The sequence below is a fragment of the Dasypus novemcinctus genome, chromosome 10 (assembly GCF_030445035.2).
Source record: "Dasypus novemcinctus isolate mDasNov1 chromosome 10, mDasNov1.1.hap2, whole genome shotgun sequence".
Taxonomy (NCBI): domain Eukaryota; kingdom Metazoa; phylum Chordata; class Mammalia; order Cingulata; family Dasypodidae; genus Dasypus; species Dasypus novemcinctus.
In genome coordinates, this window is record NC_080682.1 from 43550522 (window position 1) to 43567804 (window position 17283).

Here is a 17283-nt window from a genome sequence, read left to right on the forward strand (position 1 = left end):
TTTTACACACTGGGTGACTCTCCTTAAGGGATGCACTCCTTGTGCATGGGGCTCCCCTTCTCAGGGGACACCCCTGCATGGCACAGCACTTCCTTCATATCAGCACTGCGTGGGGGCCAGCTCATCACACGGGTCAGGAGGCCCTGGGTTTGAACCCTGGACCTCCCATGTGGTAGGTGGATGCTCTATCCGTTGAGCCAAATCCAATTTCTGAGTTCAGACATTTTTATTTTTACATTGTCTAGACTTTAATGGAAACTCTCAAAGGGGTTTTGACTTGTTTTATATTACTTAACTGTCACATTTTGGGGGAAGGGGGGACTCCTACAGAGTAACATGCCACAGAGATAATTATCAATTTGGGTCAGAATATTCTTGCATATGTAAGGTACTGGGATGGAGCTTAGGAGGTCTACTGATTAGAATTGAAGAACTCAATTTTAGAAGTGAAGTGAAATTCCTGTCCATAAAGGTTTTAAAGTACTCTTGGTTATTTTCCAGTAGTATCAATTGCTTCTTTTCTATGTCCCTGGTATTCACCTAACTGCCAGCAGCTCTTGGGGAAAAAATACCTAGTCCACTTACAGTCTGAGGTTATGAGTTTTACCTACGTTTTTTAAATTTCAGTTTCCCTTTTATAGACTGAAGGTATTTTTCAACAACATGGATTCTATAACACTAGGCATTTCTAATCTCCCCTACGCTTGTATAACAAGATTTCACATTATTGTCCTGTAAAACACATTCAGACTGTTGGGAACTCCCTGCTTATTACATCAGTCAAGATGGACAGTCTGACATTTGCTCATGCCACCTGTAGGCCTTTTTGTTCAGTGAGGATTTTCTTTGTTTTTTCATACTTTTGGTTAAACAAATGCGATTTCCAGCATTTCTGCCATCTAACCCAGTTTTGCATTATCTTCTTGTGTGCCATATTCCTGAGTGTTTCCCTTATCTATACTGATCTCTTTTTTTTAAAGATTATTAATTAATTTATCCCCCCCACGGCTTGCGTACTATCTGCTCTCTCTGCCCATTCGCTATGTGTTCTTCTATGTCTGCTTGTCTCCCTTTGTTGCATCATCTTACCACTCCAGCTTTTCATGGGCATGGGCTGTCAGCTCTCCATGGGTGTGGGCCAGCTTGCCTTCACAAGGAGGCCCTGGGACGTGAACCCAGGGCTTCCCATATGGTAGACGGGAGCCCAATGGATTGAGCCACAGCTGCTTTCCATGATCTTTTTTTTTTTTTTTTTAAGATTGATTTATTTTTATTTATTTCTCTTCCCTTTGCCTCCCAACCACCCCGTTTGTCTGCTCTCTGTGTCCATTTGCTGTGTGTTCTTTTGTGACTGCTTCTATCTTTATCAGCGGTACCGGGAATCTGTGTTTCTTTTTGTTGCATCATCTTGTTGTGTCAGCTCTCCATGTGTGCGGCGCCATTCCTGGGCAGGCTGCACTTTCTTTCGTGCTGGGCGGCTCTCCTTATGGCGCGCTCTCCTTGCACGTGGGGCTCCCCTACGCAGGGGACACCCCTTCGTGGCAGGGCACTCCTTGTGCACATCAGCACTGCGCATGGGCCAGCTCCACATGGGTCAAAGAGGCCCGGGGTTTGAACTATGTGGTAGGTGGACTCCCTATCCATTGGGCCAAGTCCTCTTTCCCTATTCCTTCCCCTTGATCAGCAACTTGCCCAAGACCTAAAAACATGCCAAGCCTTTCCCAACTTTAAAGAGAAAGACAGGAGCCCAACTGATTGAGCCACAGCTGCTTCCCTGTAACTGACTTATAATTCTATTAATTTCCCCTTAATAACCTGCAGTTTTGCATTCCCATAATTGTTTTAACTATCACTTTTCTAAAATTGAGTGACTTGTGATTAATGTCTGTGCTTTCTTTTCCCAAAGCATACTGAATTTAATTATATTGGGATAACTATTGTGACCTGACTAAAGAGACGTGCCCTTCTTCATGTAATAATATTTCCATTTTTTAAGTTTTTAAAGCAGTGTTGGTTTATAATTGTAAAGTGGATTTTAAAATTGAGCCTTTATTTTATTTTTTAGGAGGTACTGGGGACTGAACCTGGGACTCTGTACCTGCAAAGCAGACGCTCAACTACTGAACTACATCCACTCTTAAAGTGGATTTTTAATAGCAGAGTAAGCACAGAGAATTTGTGGGCCCTCCATGCTCTGCTTTCCCTTTTAGCTATTTTATAAATATGATTTGGGAAAAATGCCCTAAAAATACTATTCTAAATCAGTGTTTCCCAACCTTTGACTTGGTAAAAATTATTGTAAGGAGTGCAGATTTTTTCATATGATAAATAAGTGCCAGCAACTTAGTATTATAAGTCTCCCACATTTAAATACTCCTTTGTTATAGATGAGATTATTACTAAAATAGAGTTGTTTTTAGAAGTCATATATATTTTCATTTAGTCACTAAGTACAACAATAATCAGTGAGTTTTTGATTTTTGATTTTCTTATTTTTTTTGGAGGTACTGGGGATTGAACCCAGGACCTCGTATGTCGGAAGCAGGTACTTTACCACTTGAGCTACCTCCACTGCACCAGTGGTATTTCTTACAATTTGTTTTGCATTTAAAAGGAGTCCTTGAACTAAATAATCTCATTTGGTTGTTGACTGACCTCCAAGTTGCTTTCTGTAGAAAGAGTCATGTGACCAGTCCTAGTGGACTTAGGAGAACTGAGGACAAATATAACGAGTAGCCTAACCAGTCCCAGCTAGGGTTTGCATCTTCTGCCTGACAATCAGGGCTTAGTGAACTGTGTACTGTGTGTCAGTTGCACAGTCTCCCCTCACTTGCACCCTGGTTTTGCTCCGTCCTTTAATAGGATAGATGAGAACTCCTGCCACTTCTATCTCTAATAGATTAGATTAGCCAGGATTTCTGACAAAATAGAAAAAGCAGTTAGCTGCTGTTATAGTTACAGATTTTACATGGTTATGCCTGAAGATTGGTGGTCAAAAGACATGATTTCTACCTGTCTGAGTCAGATGCAAACTGTTATCAGCCTTTTTTTCACAGGCTAGAACTTTCAGGTCTGTGATATGATGTACTGCCTTCTCTTTTCTCTTCTCTCTTCTCTTTTTATTTCAAAGAGTAATTGTATGTTTAGGAATTTGTTTACCTCTTTACAGGCTGAATGTAACTTCTTTTTTCAGAGTTGACTGTGTTGTGAACTGAGCTTGAGTGAGATCTTTGAGGTAAGAAACCCTAATGATAAAAATGCAAAGACCGACCTTTGAAATTTGGGATCCTTCAGAGATAGAAGTTTGAGAGTCGCTGCCTAAATACTGAAATGCAGCCATTTGTTGTTTGGAGAGATGTGGAGTTAAATTGAGAACAGGATCACCACATCTGTCTTGTCTGCTATGTATATCCATCTCTACAGCTCACCCAGAATAGAATTTTATTATATGTACATTCATTAATCTTGGCTTTAGCAACACTTGAAAGGAAGAAGGAGGGCATGAAGAGACACAGCCTACATTCCTCTGTCCTTCCCTTATATGATTGAGTTTTGTCCCTGGTAGGCAGTGGTTCTTTTTTATTATCACCATAGTGATGGTTTTTGTTTGTTAGTTTACCTTTGTTATTTATTTCTTTAGAAGGGTCAAACAGGATGGAAAAGACTAGATTCCTAGTACTCTGTCAAGAGGCAGAATATTACTCTTCCCTTGTATTTTCTGGCAAATTAAGTCTCAGAGTTATTAGTAAAGGAGTTTTGCCTGTGCCACCTAATGATGTCACGGAACCAAGGATTTTTAAAATCTTTCACCCTTGATGAGGAGCTGTTAGCACACTTTGCTCTCAGTGCCATCAAACCAACAAGGTTGATCCAGTGCAGGTAGTTGTATGTGACTGATAAGTTTCTGGTGGCCAGTTCTTCAGTCAGCTTGGCTGACCTCATTGCTGTCTTCGGCACATGAAAGCACTATGTTTAAAACCAAGGCTAATAACCGAGGTTCTTCTTTTCAAAAACATTTTCAGACCACATGAGGTGAGCTGCTTTTTGCTTCCAGTAGTTTCAGACTTTGGAGGACCTTAAAAACTGATTTGTGGGAAAGAGTTTGGAGGATGTGAAACAAGTTTGTGTTTCTTCTGCTCTGTTAGCCACTGCTATCTTCATGGATCTGACACTCTATTTTTCTGACGGTGCACTTAGTACTGCTTCGCCAGGAAAAATCACACAAAACAAGCCTGGTGCATCAGCACTTTCATTGTGTGCTGGGCTGAGCCTCCCTTCACATAGTCACATCCCCCTTTTAATCCATTATCCCTCTTCCTTCCCCAGTTCTGCCTGTTTCTGTGGCTCTTATTGCTGGTTTCCCTGAGCTCCTGTTTCTGTACTTTGTGTTTTCTTTGTGGGGCCCAGGAAGCTAAAGCTGTGTGTATTTGTGCATCAGACAAGTGCAGCAAGTTAATGTCATTGACTTCTGAAGGGGAGAGTGAGGTGATGGCTGCATTTAAGTTGGATTTCCTTCCAGAAATGATGGTGGATCATTGCTCTTTGAATTCCAGTCCTGTGTAAGTATTTTTGTTGTCTAATTTTTATCATAAGCAGAGGAACTGGGCTCTCTACTTTGTTATTTGATGAAACTGGTCTGTTTCCTTAGAAGAGGGGGAAAAAAATTGGACGAGGAAGCCAAAAGTCTGAATTCTCTCAAGCTATCAGTTTTTGTGTTTTTTTTATTGCAGTCTGATTCTGTCTCATTACTGCTGGTTTCCTCAGAACTATCACTAAGTTATTTACATAAGAGTACACTTGATAAAAGACCAACAACATCAGCTCAAGTGTGCTGCTTCCAGTCCCTTTAGGCTGTAATGTTTTCCCATATAATAGATTCCAAGGATTTCTTTTTCTTTTTCTTTTTTTAAAACTACTAGCATTATTGCTTTGGGTTGGGTATGCAGTTTCAAATAATCCTTTAGGAAGGAATTTGGTTATTGTTTTTGTTCTTTTTTAGTACTTAACGGGGATTGAACCCAGGACCTCAAATGTGAGGAGCAGGTGCCAAACCACTGAGCTACACCTCCTCATTCTGCTTTTAATTAACAATTCTTAGGCTTATCACAGAGCAGCCAGAGTGTATTTGATGATGTATTCAGCATTCTGTATTGATACATACATGTAATCCTGAACCTTGATTTTTCCCAATATAATTGAAAATGCATCTCAGCATATGGTTTTAGGAACATCAGATGGTCCCCAACAAACAAAACTGGATCAATGTTGATTGACATATTTGCAAAATTACTTTTGAACTTGGAAATGAGAGGCCTTGTCAGCTTCCAGCACTTGGTAAGAGTTGACACTGCCGTTGGACGTACTTGAATTGTTAGCCTTTGCCCTGGGTTGTAGCAATAGAAACTTGAATTCTGGTTATTTTAGGGAAGGGCACGTGCCCAGTCCCTGATTTCAATTGCTTTAACTAGGCTTCAAAGTTTCTTGAAACCTCAACAGTTTGTCTTGTGTTATTCAAAGCTAGAGATATTAAATGGTAGAATAGTTCCTTGATAGCAGATGTTAGTGCAAGCCTTTGAGTGCAGTCCTTTATGTGAAAGTCAGTCTACCCTGGAATTAAGTGTAACAGGTGTTGATAATAGCAGATACTGAACACCTCCTTGTGGAATCCTTTGGGCTCCAAAGTTAGCTGGCTGGCTATTTTGAAATGTTATCTCTGTACTCTCCAAAATAATGACAATTCAGATGTATCTTTTAATGGGTTCTTTACTGATAACATTTTATTTTAGCAGGTGAAATTATAGAGAATACCATCACAATGATTTAATACAAAACAAAAATTACCATGTCTCAGGATATATGATCCCTAGAAATAGGACCTTGTGGCTTAAATTATCTTTCATTATAACCCTTTCTCTTTAGGCTTTGCCACAACACTATCTAGTGTTCATCCCGTAGATGTAACATTTTTTCTTCAGCCTGTTGTCTAATCATTTAAGAGGTTGGTCTAATTCAGTGTTAAAGGAAGTGTGGACCATTGACCACAACATGGAAGCCATCTGGAACATAAAAATGCAGATTCCTGGATCCATTAGCAGAAATTCTTATGCTAGTATTGGGCCCAAGAATCTGTGTGTTAACAAGTGTCCTGTGTTGTTTTGATGCCCAGTAAAGTTTGAGAACTAATAGACTTAAAGTTCATTCTGAGTAAATATTTTTTTTCAAGTGCATTTGCATCTGAATTAGTAATCCATTTTCACAAAAACTCTGTGAAGCAAATTGGGCACGGCAGTTGCTCTATTTTGCAGATGAGAAACCCAGTTTAGAGAAGTGCTATAACCAACTTGTCTTAGGACAGTTGGATTTAAAGTTCAAGTTTAGTGTTGATACATTTTCTTTTGGCCCACTAGACCAGACTGTCTCATTGTTGTCAACTCTTCCCTTCATTGCAAGTCTCTGGTGTCCCATGCATCATACACCAAAACGCTACTCAGACAGTAAGGAGCTGGGAAGAAAATTCTTGGGAACCGTGTATGCTTGCCATCTCTTTCCTGGATTCTCAGCCCTTTTTCTCACTTGCATTACTTTAGCAGGAGAAAATCAGTATTTTCTCTCTCTGAAGTGATTTTGCCTGGGAATGGCGATCTAGCAATGTATCTTTTTTTTTAGTCTTCCAAAAAAGACCTTTATTTATCTAGCACAAAGTCCTTTTATTAAAATAGTTCAAATCATTGTTTTTACCACACTATCGAAAAGTCTATTTCTTTTTCATTCCCCAAATCAAAATGGTTCAATAGAAGGTAGAAATGGGCACATGAGGCTGAGGATGTCTCCCCTACCCCCTCCAGAGTATGGAGTGGGCTCCAGTTCTTACCTCGGTCACATTCTACAGAAAACAGCACAGCCACCAGGGAAAGCAGCTGGCCTGGCCAGACCATTCCCAGAAAGCAGCACAAATATTTCTCCCCACATTATGAAAAATGTACAATTCTGCTGCTCTGCTGTCATGCATTTAGCTTGCATCTTTAAAAAAGAAAAAAAAAAGAGTTACATATTTTGTTTCCTGTCAAGTTTCAAGGAAAAAAAAGGTTACTTTTCTCTCTTTAAACATTCATGCATAGCTAAGAACTTCTGAATAAAAATATGCCACCCTAAAAAAACTGCTTAGTAGATTCTAATTTCTGGATGAGAATGGGGAATGGGGCTGGGAACCGAAGCCAGAGAACAACTAGCATTGGGCTTCAGATTCTGGAATCAGAGGCTTGGAAATGAAGAGAATCTTTGATAAAAGGACAAGTTCAGCAACAGACCCCCATCCCTACCCCATGAGCTTCCAATGCTGCCTCTCAGAGAAGGGAGTGGCAGAGCCAGGACTGTCCCTTAGCACCGTTCCCATGGCAAGGCCCCACCTGGTATCCCACTGCTACTGCCCGGTGTCCCTGATGGCTTTCTCAAATAGCTTACAAAGTTTGTCCTAGAAAGCCATCCCATGTAGAGTAGCTCAGAAAGTACCTGAAGGGGGGGCAAAGGAGGGGTCTGCAGTCTCACTCCCCCCATGAGCCTTGACAGCCTTAGGGGCAGGGTCATTTCCTCCAGATCAGGCAGGCCCCTTGAATTCCTATTCCTTCCTGGGTCAATCTGTGGGTACCAGGAGTCTTTACTTACTGCTTATTTTCAGTGGTGGCCAAAGCCACTGTTTCAGAGCGGCTTCCAGACCTCATTTCCCCGCAGGGTGGACCCACACCCCCTTGGAGCTGCTCTGTAGTTCTTTGTACTCCAAGACCCAGAAGGGGACTCTGCTTTTCCAGCCCACTTGGTCTGGATCTTCCCATTTCCGGACCCAGCCATGAGGACACAACTCTGGTGACCATGAAGGTACACTTCTGTCAATGTATCTTATTTCAGAATTTCTTTACAATAGCGATGAAGTGGCAGAGGAAGTTGGGAGACCTGGGTCCTGGTTCCTATTCTTATTTGTAATCACTGTCCTTGTTTCTACTCTGATCACTTTCAGCTACCACTGGTGTCTCTTGCTTTGTTTGCCCCCTAGGATATGGGTGTTTTCTGTTTTGTTTTGGTTTTTTTTAAGATTTATTTTTTATTTCCCCTTCCCCCCGCTCCAGTTGTCTGCTCACTCTGTCCATTCGCTGTGTGTTCTTCTGTGTCTGCCTGCATTCTTGTCAGCAGCACTGGAAATCTGCATCTCTTTTTGTTGCATCACCTTTCTGTGTCTGCTCTCTGTGTGCTGTGCCACTCCTGGGCAGGCTTTGCTTTTTTCACTCGGGGTGGCTCTCCTTGCAGGGTGCAATCCTTGCGTGTGGGACTCCCCTATGCGGTGGACACCCCTGCATGGAATGACTCTCCTTGCGTGCATCAGCACTGCACGTGGGCCAGCTCGCCACACGGGTCAGGAGGCCCTGGGTTTGAACCCTAGACCACCCATATGGTAGGTGAATGCTCTATCAGATGAGCCAAATCCGCTTCAAACCTTTTTCTTTTAGTTCTCCCATTGTTTAAGGGGGACACTGATGTGCTTCTCTGATTCTCAAATCTATACCATTCCATCCAAATGTCTCCTTAACTCTCTGACTTTGTCCCAAACTGCCATTTGGACAACTGTATTTGGAGGCTTCCCCACAAAAAACAGTTCCCCAAATTGTCCACACCAGAACCAAAGAGTTACCAGTAGCTGCTGCTTCCTCATCTCCCTTACTGAGTAAACTCCAAGTCGTGGAGAATCCTGCCCCAAGATTCTCAGCATTATCAGACTGGGCCCTAATCACCTATTAGGAGCTAGTTTATGCAAGAGCCTCCTGATCTCCCATGTTTCCCCACTTTATTTCATCCTCTAGATTATTGCTGGGTATATTTTAAAAACAAATTTTGATCATTCCCTTTCTTTAAAATCTCGGAATAAAATCCAAGCCCATCAGAGTTACATGGAAAGCCCTTCACAGGGTCTCTCCAACCTATTTCTTGATTCTTGTTAATTTTCTAATATTCTTTTTTTCTAATGCTTTCTCTTTTTTATATACTCCCCAACCTTTTCAAGTCCTTTTTCTACCTTTCTAATGTTATCTCATTCTTCTCACCCCTCCCTTCTAAGTCTTTATTACTATTTCCTCATTATCCCTTAGGGGCTTACACTTCCATGCTTTATAATAGCACTTTTCCCAGTAGTTTAGTCTATTCATCTTAAGTTTCCCTGCACGCACACACCCTCCCAAAGAAGTAAAAACCATTTCTCTCACAGAACTTTTATTTATTTTTCAATAAGGTAGCAGGGATTAAACCCTTGGACCTTGTACGTATGAAGCAGGCGCTCAACCACTGGGCTACACCCACTCCTCCACAGAACTTTTATGTATGTTACAGTGTTTGTATAGTATTGTAGTTGCATCCTTCCATTTGTTTAGTACCATTGCTTCTGGGACCAGTATTGCTTAGTCTACTTTTATTTTATTTTATTCCCCGCCTTGTAGCTTGTTTTTTTTTTGCCGTCTGTTCTCTGTGACCATTTGCTGCGCGGTTTTTCTGTATCTGCTTTTCTCCCTTTGTTGCATCATCTTGCTGTGTCAGCTCTCCGCGGGCACGGGCCATCCTGCCTTCACAAGAAGGCCCTGGGACGCTAACCCAGGGCCTCCCATATGGTAGATGGGAGCCCAAATGCTTGAGCCACAGCCACTTCCCTCAGTCTACTTTTAAAGACCACTATAGTGTATAGTATTTGGCACATAGTAGGAGCTTGGGAGATACACTGAGTGAAGGATAAACCCTTTGAGATTTTTAAGTATCAGAGAATGCAGAGATAAGGTCTCCAGAAATTATCTCTATACCTCAGGAAAAGGAGGCTGAAAACCTTCCAAAGCAGATTGTTAGCTGTCCCATTGTTGGACCTTGACTCTTAAACCTTTATTGATACCTTTTCCTAGTACCTAACAGCCCAAAAAACAGTAAGATCTTCCTTTATCCAAACAAAAATTCCTTCCTTTACAGCATAGACATATCCTCTCTTGTTCTCACTAGAAAAGAGCTGGTAAGTAACCCAGGCCAGTGGTTCTGGGTGCTCTCTATTTGAATGCACTTCTCATCCAGTTTTTCCATAGCACAATAGTGAGCCCGAGGGAACTTGGTTGCCTTGGGCTGTGGCTGGAGTTTAGGGTGCAACATGTATTTATACCTACTAGGGAGGTATGGAGGGATTGGTAAGTATCAGAATTTTTTCTGTTTGTGTAATGAACAAAGGAATGTCAGCAGGTAATGAGGAGGGGAGAGAGTGAACCAGTGAATAATGGAAGATTTCAGGAATGGCTTTTAAATAGATTTGAAGGTAGTGTGTCAGCTTATTTGGCTGCAAGGTATAGCGATACCCACTCCAGCTAACGTCTATGAAAGGATTTTCTTGTAAGGATACATTCGACTGGGCTGAATGCGATCAGGTGCTCCATAACCAACAGGCCTAGAAATACTCTTTCTGGCCCTCAGGATACATAGTCTGGTTCTACTTTTTTAATTTTAATTTTTTATTTTTATTGTAGCATTTTAAACTACTTTCAAGTGTATCATTTCAGTGGTGTTAATTACATTCACCATTTTGTGTTATCTTCACCACCATCCATTACCGAACCTTTTTTATCACTCTAAACAGAAACTCTGTATCCATCAACTCCCCATTCTTCCTCTAGTCTTTATCTCCATTTCCTTGCGGCATGGCTGCGCTTTGCCATACACCCACCCTCCAGCCTGCCTTTTTACTTTTCTCTTCCCCTTTCACTGTCCCCCCAAATTGAGATATAAATCACATACCGTAAAATATACCCTTTTAAAGTATACAATTCAGTGATTTTTCATGTATTCACACAGTTGTACAACCATCACCACTACCTAATTCCAGAACATTTTAATCACTCCCAAAAAGAAATCCTGTACCCATTAGCAGTCATTCCCTGCCCGTGTCCTGCCTCTATCTCTAGTACAAGGTACCACTATTCTATTTTTTTGTGTCTATAGGCATTTCATGTAAATGGAATTGTACAACACATGGCCTTTTATGACTGGCTTCTTTCACTTAGCATAATGTTTTCAAGGTTCATCTGTGTTGCAGCATGACTTCTGTTATTTCTTATCATAGCCCTTTCAGCTTGTCTTCTTAACCCATGCTATCTGTACTTGCAGCTTTTCCATTTCTGACTTGACTTCTGCCTGCTTCTGTTAACCAGTGCTAGATTCTGTAGGGTGATACTGTCCAATAGAGCTTTCTGTGATGATGGAAATGTTTTATATCTCCACAATCCAACACGTTATCCACAACCACATATGGCTATGGTTACTGTATTGCTCAGGGCAGCTGTAGAGGAACTTGATTGGCTAGGCCTGTCTTTCTATTTTAAACATAGGTAATGGGTCTTCAGTTTCTGGCCAGCCACTGGATTGGCTTGCCAGTGAGTTAAGACCCTCACCCTCTTGTCTAGTTCACCATAGCCAGGAAATGGGGAAATGGGGAAGAAGTGGGACAGAGTATGACTACTGTCCCTGAGCTGGGCCCAGAGTTAGGTAGTTTTTAGAGGGGAAAAGAGAAGAAAAGAGAGAAGATTAAGGAATTTTGAGCAAATGAATGCTTTGAAAATAAAGCTCTTTGTTGTTAATTCCCCTGTCTCTCTTCCCAGTTGGGCCTCCATTCTTATTTTCCTTCAGCAGTTTCCATCAAGAATCAAGTTAGACAAGGCAGTCTTTGGTCCTGATTTCTCATAGTTGTTCTTAATGATTTATCTTTTCAAGTAATGGATGACATTATTGTTTCTGCTGCCAGAAGCAGAAATATAAGAAGCAGTTAGGTCATTGCCTTGCCTTTCTCCTGAAACACCCTTCTCATCTCCCTTCTTCCCCCACTGCTACATGCAGTTTTCTTCTCTTCATACCACTCCCTGACTGGGCCTGGGAGCACTTGCACAAAAGATAAGAATTTTCACAGATTTGCCTCTTGGGGATGACAGGACACTATAGCTACTTCTTCAGGTACTGCTGAAGTTGTTGGATCTTGAAAGGGTGTAAAAAATATCCATAATCATGATCACTGATCATGAGGCACTCTCCATTTAATAGTCAGGAGCACAAATTTGAGAATGCATTTAGTAATAAACATATAGGGATATATAGTGCTTTGACCTGAACTAAGTGGAGTGGTCTTGTCCCTGGGGGGCTTTTTAATGCAATGGGTACCTTTTTTTTTTTCTTTCAGATTTTATTTATTTCTCTCCCCTTACCCACTCCCCCCCCCCACCAATCCCCCCCCCCCCCCCCAGTTGTCTGCTCTCTGTGTCCATTCACATGTTTTCTTCTGTGTCCACTTATATTCTTGTCAGTGGCACTGGGAATTTGTGTCTCTTTTTGTTGCGTCATTTTGCTGCATCAGCTCTCTGTGTGTGCGGTGCCACTCCTGGGCAGGCTGTGCTTTTTTCACGCTGGGCAGCTCTCCTTATAGGGCGCACTCCTTGCACGTGGGGCTCCCCATACAGGGGACACCCTTGCGTGGCATGGCACTCCTTGCACGCATCAGCACTGCGCATGGGCCAGCTCATTACATGGGTCAGGAGACCATGGATTTGAACCCTGGACCTCCCATGTGGTAGGCGGATGCTCCATCCATTGAGCCAAATTCGCTTCCCTGCAGTGGGTACTTTTAACCTCAAGGTTAACACACATACTGGAAGTGTATGGAAGGGGGAGGATGGATGAGCTGTGTTGGCCATCTCTTCAGATGCATTAACAGTTGTGTAAGATCAGTTTGTAATTGCTTATGACATATACCTATGTGTACATATGGTTGCTTTTGTCTTTAATCTCTAGCTGTTAGTGGTACCTTTATTTCTAACTATGTATGAACTCTAAAAAATACCCCATGTTTTTCTTATTCATCAATATATACCACATCTAGGGAAGCGGACTTGGCCCAGTAGATAGGGCATCTGTCTACCACATGGGAGGTCCGCAGTTCAAACCCCGGGCTGCCTTGATCCGTGTGGAGCTGGCCCATGTACAGTGCTGATGCGCACAAAGAGTGTAGGGGAGCCCCACATGCAAGGAGTGCGCCCTGTAAGGAGAGCCACCCAGTGTGAAAGAAAGTGCAGCCTGCCCAGGAAATGGTGCCACACACACGGAGAGTTGGCGCAGCAAGATGATGCAACAAAAAGAAACACAAATACCTGTGCTGCTGACAACAACAGAAGGGGACAAAAAGAAGAACATGCAGCAAATGGACACAGAACAGACAACTGGGGTCGGAGAGTTGGTGCAGCAAGATGAGGCAACAAAAAGAAACACAAATACCCGTGCCGCTGACATCAACAGAAGTGGACAAAAAGAAGAACATGCAGCAAATGGACACAGAGAACAGACAACTGGGGTCGGGGGAATGGGAGAGAAATAAATACATCTTAAAAAAATATATTTATATATATGTATGTGTATATATATATATATATATACACACCACATATAGTGCCTAGCCCGTATAAGTGAGCACCCAGTAAATATTTATTGTAGGAAGGAGAAGTCTGCATAAACTCCATTTCCGTCATCTTGAGCCTGGCCTGATGATTTGCTGTGCTTTGGATGATGAGGCTTCTCTGGACATTTGCTGTTGGTGAAGGATATAGTAAAATGATTTGCTAGAAAAGCAAATAATAAAATGAGAGCCTGTATTTTGTATATCTTTTTTTTTTTACTATTGGATTAGCCCAGATAGAAAGTTATTCCGTCTGATTACCTTTGTAAAAGTTTCCACATACTCAAGTTTGAAGATTGCCCCTGGTCCTTGGTCCACACTTGGAATAGCCCTTCGGGCCAATGTATAGGGGAGTAGGTGAACATGAAGAAGTGGTATAGGATTTAAGGAGTAAAGAAGAGGAAGGGAGGACATTCTGTCTAGAATCTTTGAGTGTCTACTAAACTTTTTGGCAAACCATAATCCATTCATATTGACTCTGTTTATGCTGCTACCCTAAACAGTATACACAAACACAGAAGGGACAAGCTGGGAGCAGTTTGCCTCCAACATGGTACAAATTATTTTCAGAAATAGCTGTCAAGTTCCTTATCATCTGATTTACGGTTTGACCACTGGTGCTAGGTTCATCAAAGGTGATGTGAGACCATTTCCTGATATTAGGATTAAAAGCAAGAGGTTGAGGGAAACAGATACGGCTCAAGCAGTTGGGCTCCCGTCTACCATATAGAAGGGTCCAGGGTTTGATAGCCAGACCTCCTGGTAAAGGCAAGCTGGCCTGTGTGGTGAGCTGGCCCACATGGAGTGCTGCCTTATGCAAGGAGTGCTGCCCCACGTGGAGAGCTAACGCAACAAGATGACGTGACAAAAAGAGACACAGAGAAGAGACAATAGACTAGGGACCTGAGATTGCGCAAGAGAATGATTACCTCTCTCCCACTCCAGAAGGTCCCAGGATTGGTTCCCACAGCTGCCTAATGAGAATACTAGCAGACATAGAAGAACACACAGCAAATGGGCAGAGAGAGCAGACAATGGAGGGAAGGGGGAGAAATAAATCAATAAATAAATCTTTTTAAAAAAAAAAAAAAAAGAAAGAGGTTGAGGGAAAACATACCTGGCTTGAGCGATTGGGCTCCCATATAGGAGGTCCAGGGTTCGATTTCCTGGGCCTCCTGGTGAAGGGCAAGCTGGCCTGAGTGTAGGGCTGGCCCATGTGGAGTGCTGGTCCATACAGGAGTGCTGGCTTTCCAGAGAGCTGGAGCAGCAAGGTGATGTAACAAAAAAGGACACAGAGGAGAGACAGTAAGAGATACAGCAGACCAGGTTGCTGAGGTGGTGCAGGAAATTGAGTGCCTCTCTCTCTTACTCTTGAAGGTCCCAGGATCAGTTCCTGGTACCGCCTAAAGAGAAGGCAAGCAGACACAGAAGAACACACAGAGAGCAGACAGCATGTGCAAAACAGTGTTTTTGTGAGAGGTGGGTTGGGGAGACTGGATAAGTAAAATAAATCTTTTTTAAAAGATAAAAAAAAAGAAAGAGGTGTAAGTACTTTACAGCTTCAACAAGGATCTCAGACACTATTCAGAAGGTACCAGTGAAGAAGAAAACTAGCATTGGGAAGCAGATGTGTCTCAAGTGATTGGACTTCTGTCTACCCTGTGGGAAGACCTGGAGTCAATCCCTGGGGGCCTCCTGGTAAAGCCAGGCCCGCACTGGGAGCCATCTAGCAAGTTGATGATGCAACGAAAAGAGAGAGGAAGATGAGAGTCTAACTGAGATGCAACAGAAACCAGGAACCGAGGTGGTGCAAGTGACAGGGAACCTCTCTCCATCTTGGAGGTCCCCAGGATTGAATCCTGGTGAATCCTAGAGGAGAAAACAAGCAGAGAAGACAAAAAGAGAACACAGAAGATCACACAGCTAATGGACACAGCAAAAATGGCAGAGTGGGGGGGGTGGGTGGAGAAAAAAATAAAACTAGCATTTTATTTAGGATTGGATATTTAGAACAGGGCACATAAAATATGATAATATGATTTCTGGATTAAGTAGCGAACATTAGTAGTATAGGAAAGCTAACCGACAGTTATTTGGAGTTTAAATTGTTACTGATTTTATAAAAGCTAAGAATAAGATTTAAAAATTTTATTCATCAGTTTTATTGATACATATTAATAAAGCATAAATCCATGCAAAGTATGCAGTCAGTTGTATTTGGTATAGTCACATAGTAGAGTATTCATCATTTCAGTCATTATTAGAGCATGTTCATTGTTTAACACTAATAATAGTAATAGACTAAAAACAGACAAAAACCACTCTGAATCTATTTCTCCTGCTGTAAGTAACTGCTATTCTATTTTCATCTCTAGTTGATTTGTATTTATATTTTGTAAAAACAATCATATATACAGTACCACCCATATTCATATTTCACATAAGGTTTAACTGGTATACAGTCCCATGTTACAGTTTTTAGCTTTCCTTCTAGTAATATACGTGATTTAAGACCTTCCCTTTCAACCACTAACATACCCTTATAATATAGCTTTGCTAGTTATAACACTATGATGTACTTTAACCATTTCTATTCATTTCCAAAGATTTACAAGCAACCTTTTTACCAATTCTTCACAGATTAACTTTCAGCTTTCCATTCTCTATGCTCGTTTTATTATCTAGTGACCTATATTCTAATTATTAACTCCATGAGTTTGTACAACATATTTAGTTCAGAATAGCACAGTCATATGGTATTTATATTTGCCCTTTTTTTTTTAAGCTACTGGGGGCTGGGGAATGTGTGGGAAGCCAGTACTCAACCAACTGAGCCACATCAGCTTCCCTGAGTTGGTGCCCCCCGCCCCCCCACCCAGGTGGATTCCTCGTCTGTTTCTTATTTTATTGTTGTCTGCTCATTGTTTTTTTGTTCTTTTTTCTGTCTGTCCGTCCGTGTCCCCCCCCCCCCGTTCTAAGATTTATTTTATTTATCCAGGCCTCCCCCCGCCCCGTTTTGCACTTGTTGTCTGCTCACTGTGGGTTCTTCTGTGTTTGCTTGTCTTCTCTTTAGGTGATACTAGGAACTAATGGGACCTTCCGGAGTGGGAGAGAGGTACCCAGTGTCTTATACCACCTCCCTGGTCTTCTGTGTCTCTTACTGTCTCTCCTCTGTGTCTCTCTTTGTTGCATCATCTTGCTGTGCCAACTCTCTGTGTGGGCCAACACTCCTTTGCGGGCCAGCCCTCCTGCATGAGCCAGCACTCCTTTGTGGGCCAGCACTCCTTTGCAGACCAGCACTTGTGTGGGCAAGGACTCCACTCAGGTCAGCTTGCCATGCAGGCCAGCTTGCCTTTCACCATGAGGCTCTAGGAATCAAACCCCGCACCTCCTCTGTGGTATACAGGAGTCCAATCACTTGAGCCACATCCATTTCCCTGCTTGTTGTTTTTTGTTTGTTTGCTCATTTGCGCATTGCCTGTTTTATCTTTAGTAGGCACTGGGACTGAACCCAGGACCTCCCATGTAAGAGGCAGGCACTCAACTGCTTGAGCTATATCCACTCCCCCCTGAGTTAGTTTTTACATCTGTTTTTGCTTGTTGTTTGTTTCTGTTTTCCTTAGAAGTCACCGGGAACCAAATGCAGGACCTCCCATTTAGAAAGCAGGTGCTCAACTGCTTGAGCCAAATTTGCTTCCCTAAATAAATCAATTTTATTGATCACATTAATAAATCATACAGTTCATCCAAAGTGTACAATCAGTGGTATCTGGTATAATCAC

At 42.1% G+C, this 17283-nt stretch overlaps 1 protein-coding gene across 20 annotated transcripts in view; it reads left to right on the plus strand.

Annotated features, from left to right (window-relative positions):
* Positions 1 to 17283, plus strand: part of CELF1 (CUGBP Elav-like family member 1) — an 88572-nt gene that overhangs the window by 46023 nt on the left and 25266 nt on the right. For 6 of the 20 annotated variants that reach the window (XM_012524920.4, XM_012524921.4, XM_071218014.1 and 3 more), the window contains exons 2-3: positions 3194 to 3235; positions 4408 to 4559. The exons of 8 other annotated variants lie outside the window; for them this stretch is intronic. In XM_012524920.4, coding sequence (XP_012380374.2) covers positions 4456 to 4559 — 104 coding nt within the window. In that variant the 5' untranslated portion in view covers positions 3194 to 3235; positions 4408 to 4455. Of the gene's footprint in view, positions 1 to 2070; positions 2162 to 3193; positions 3236 to 4407; positions 4560 to 7733; positions 7873 to 17283 lie in introns of those variants that run through there. 6 more of the 20 variants (XM_071218019.1, XM_071218022.1, XM_071218028.1 and 3 more) reach the window with 3 other exon arrangements.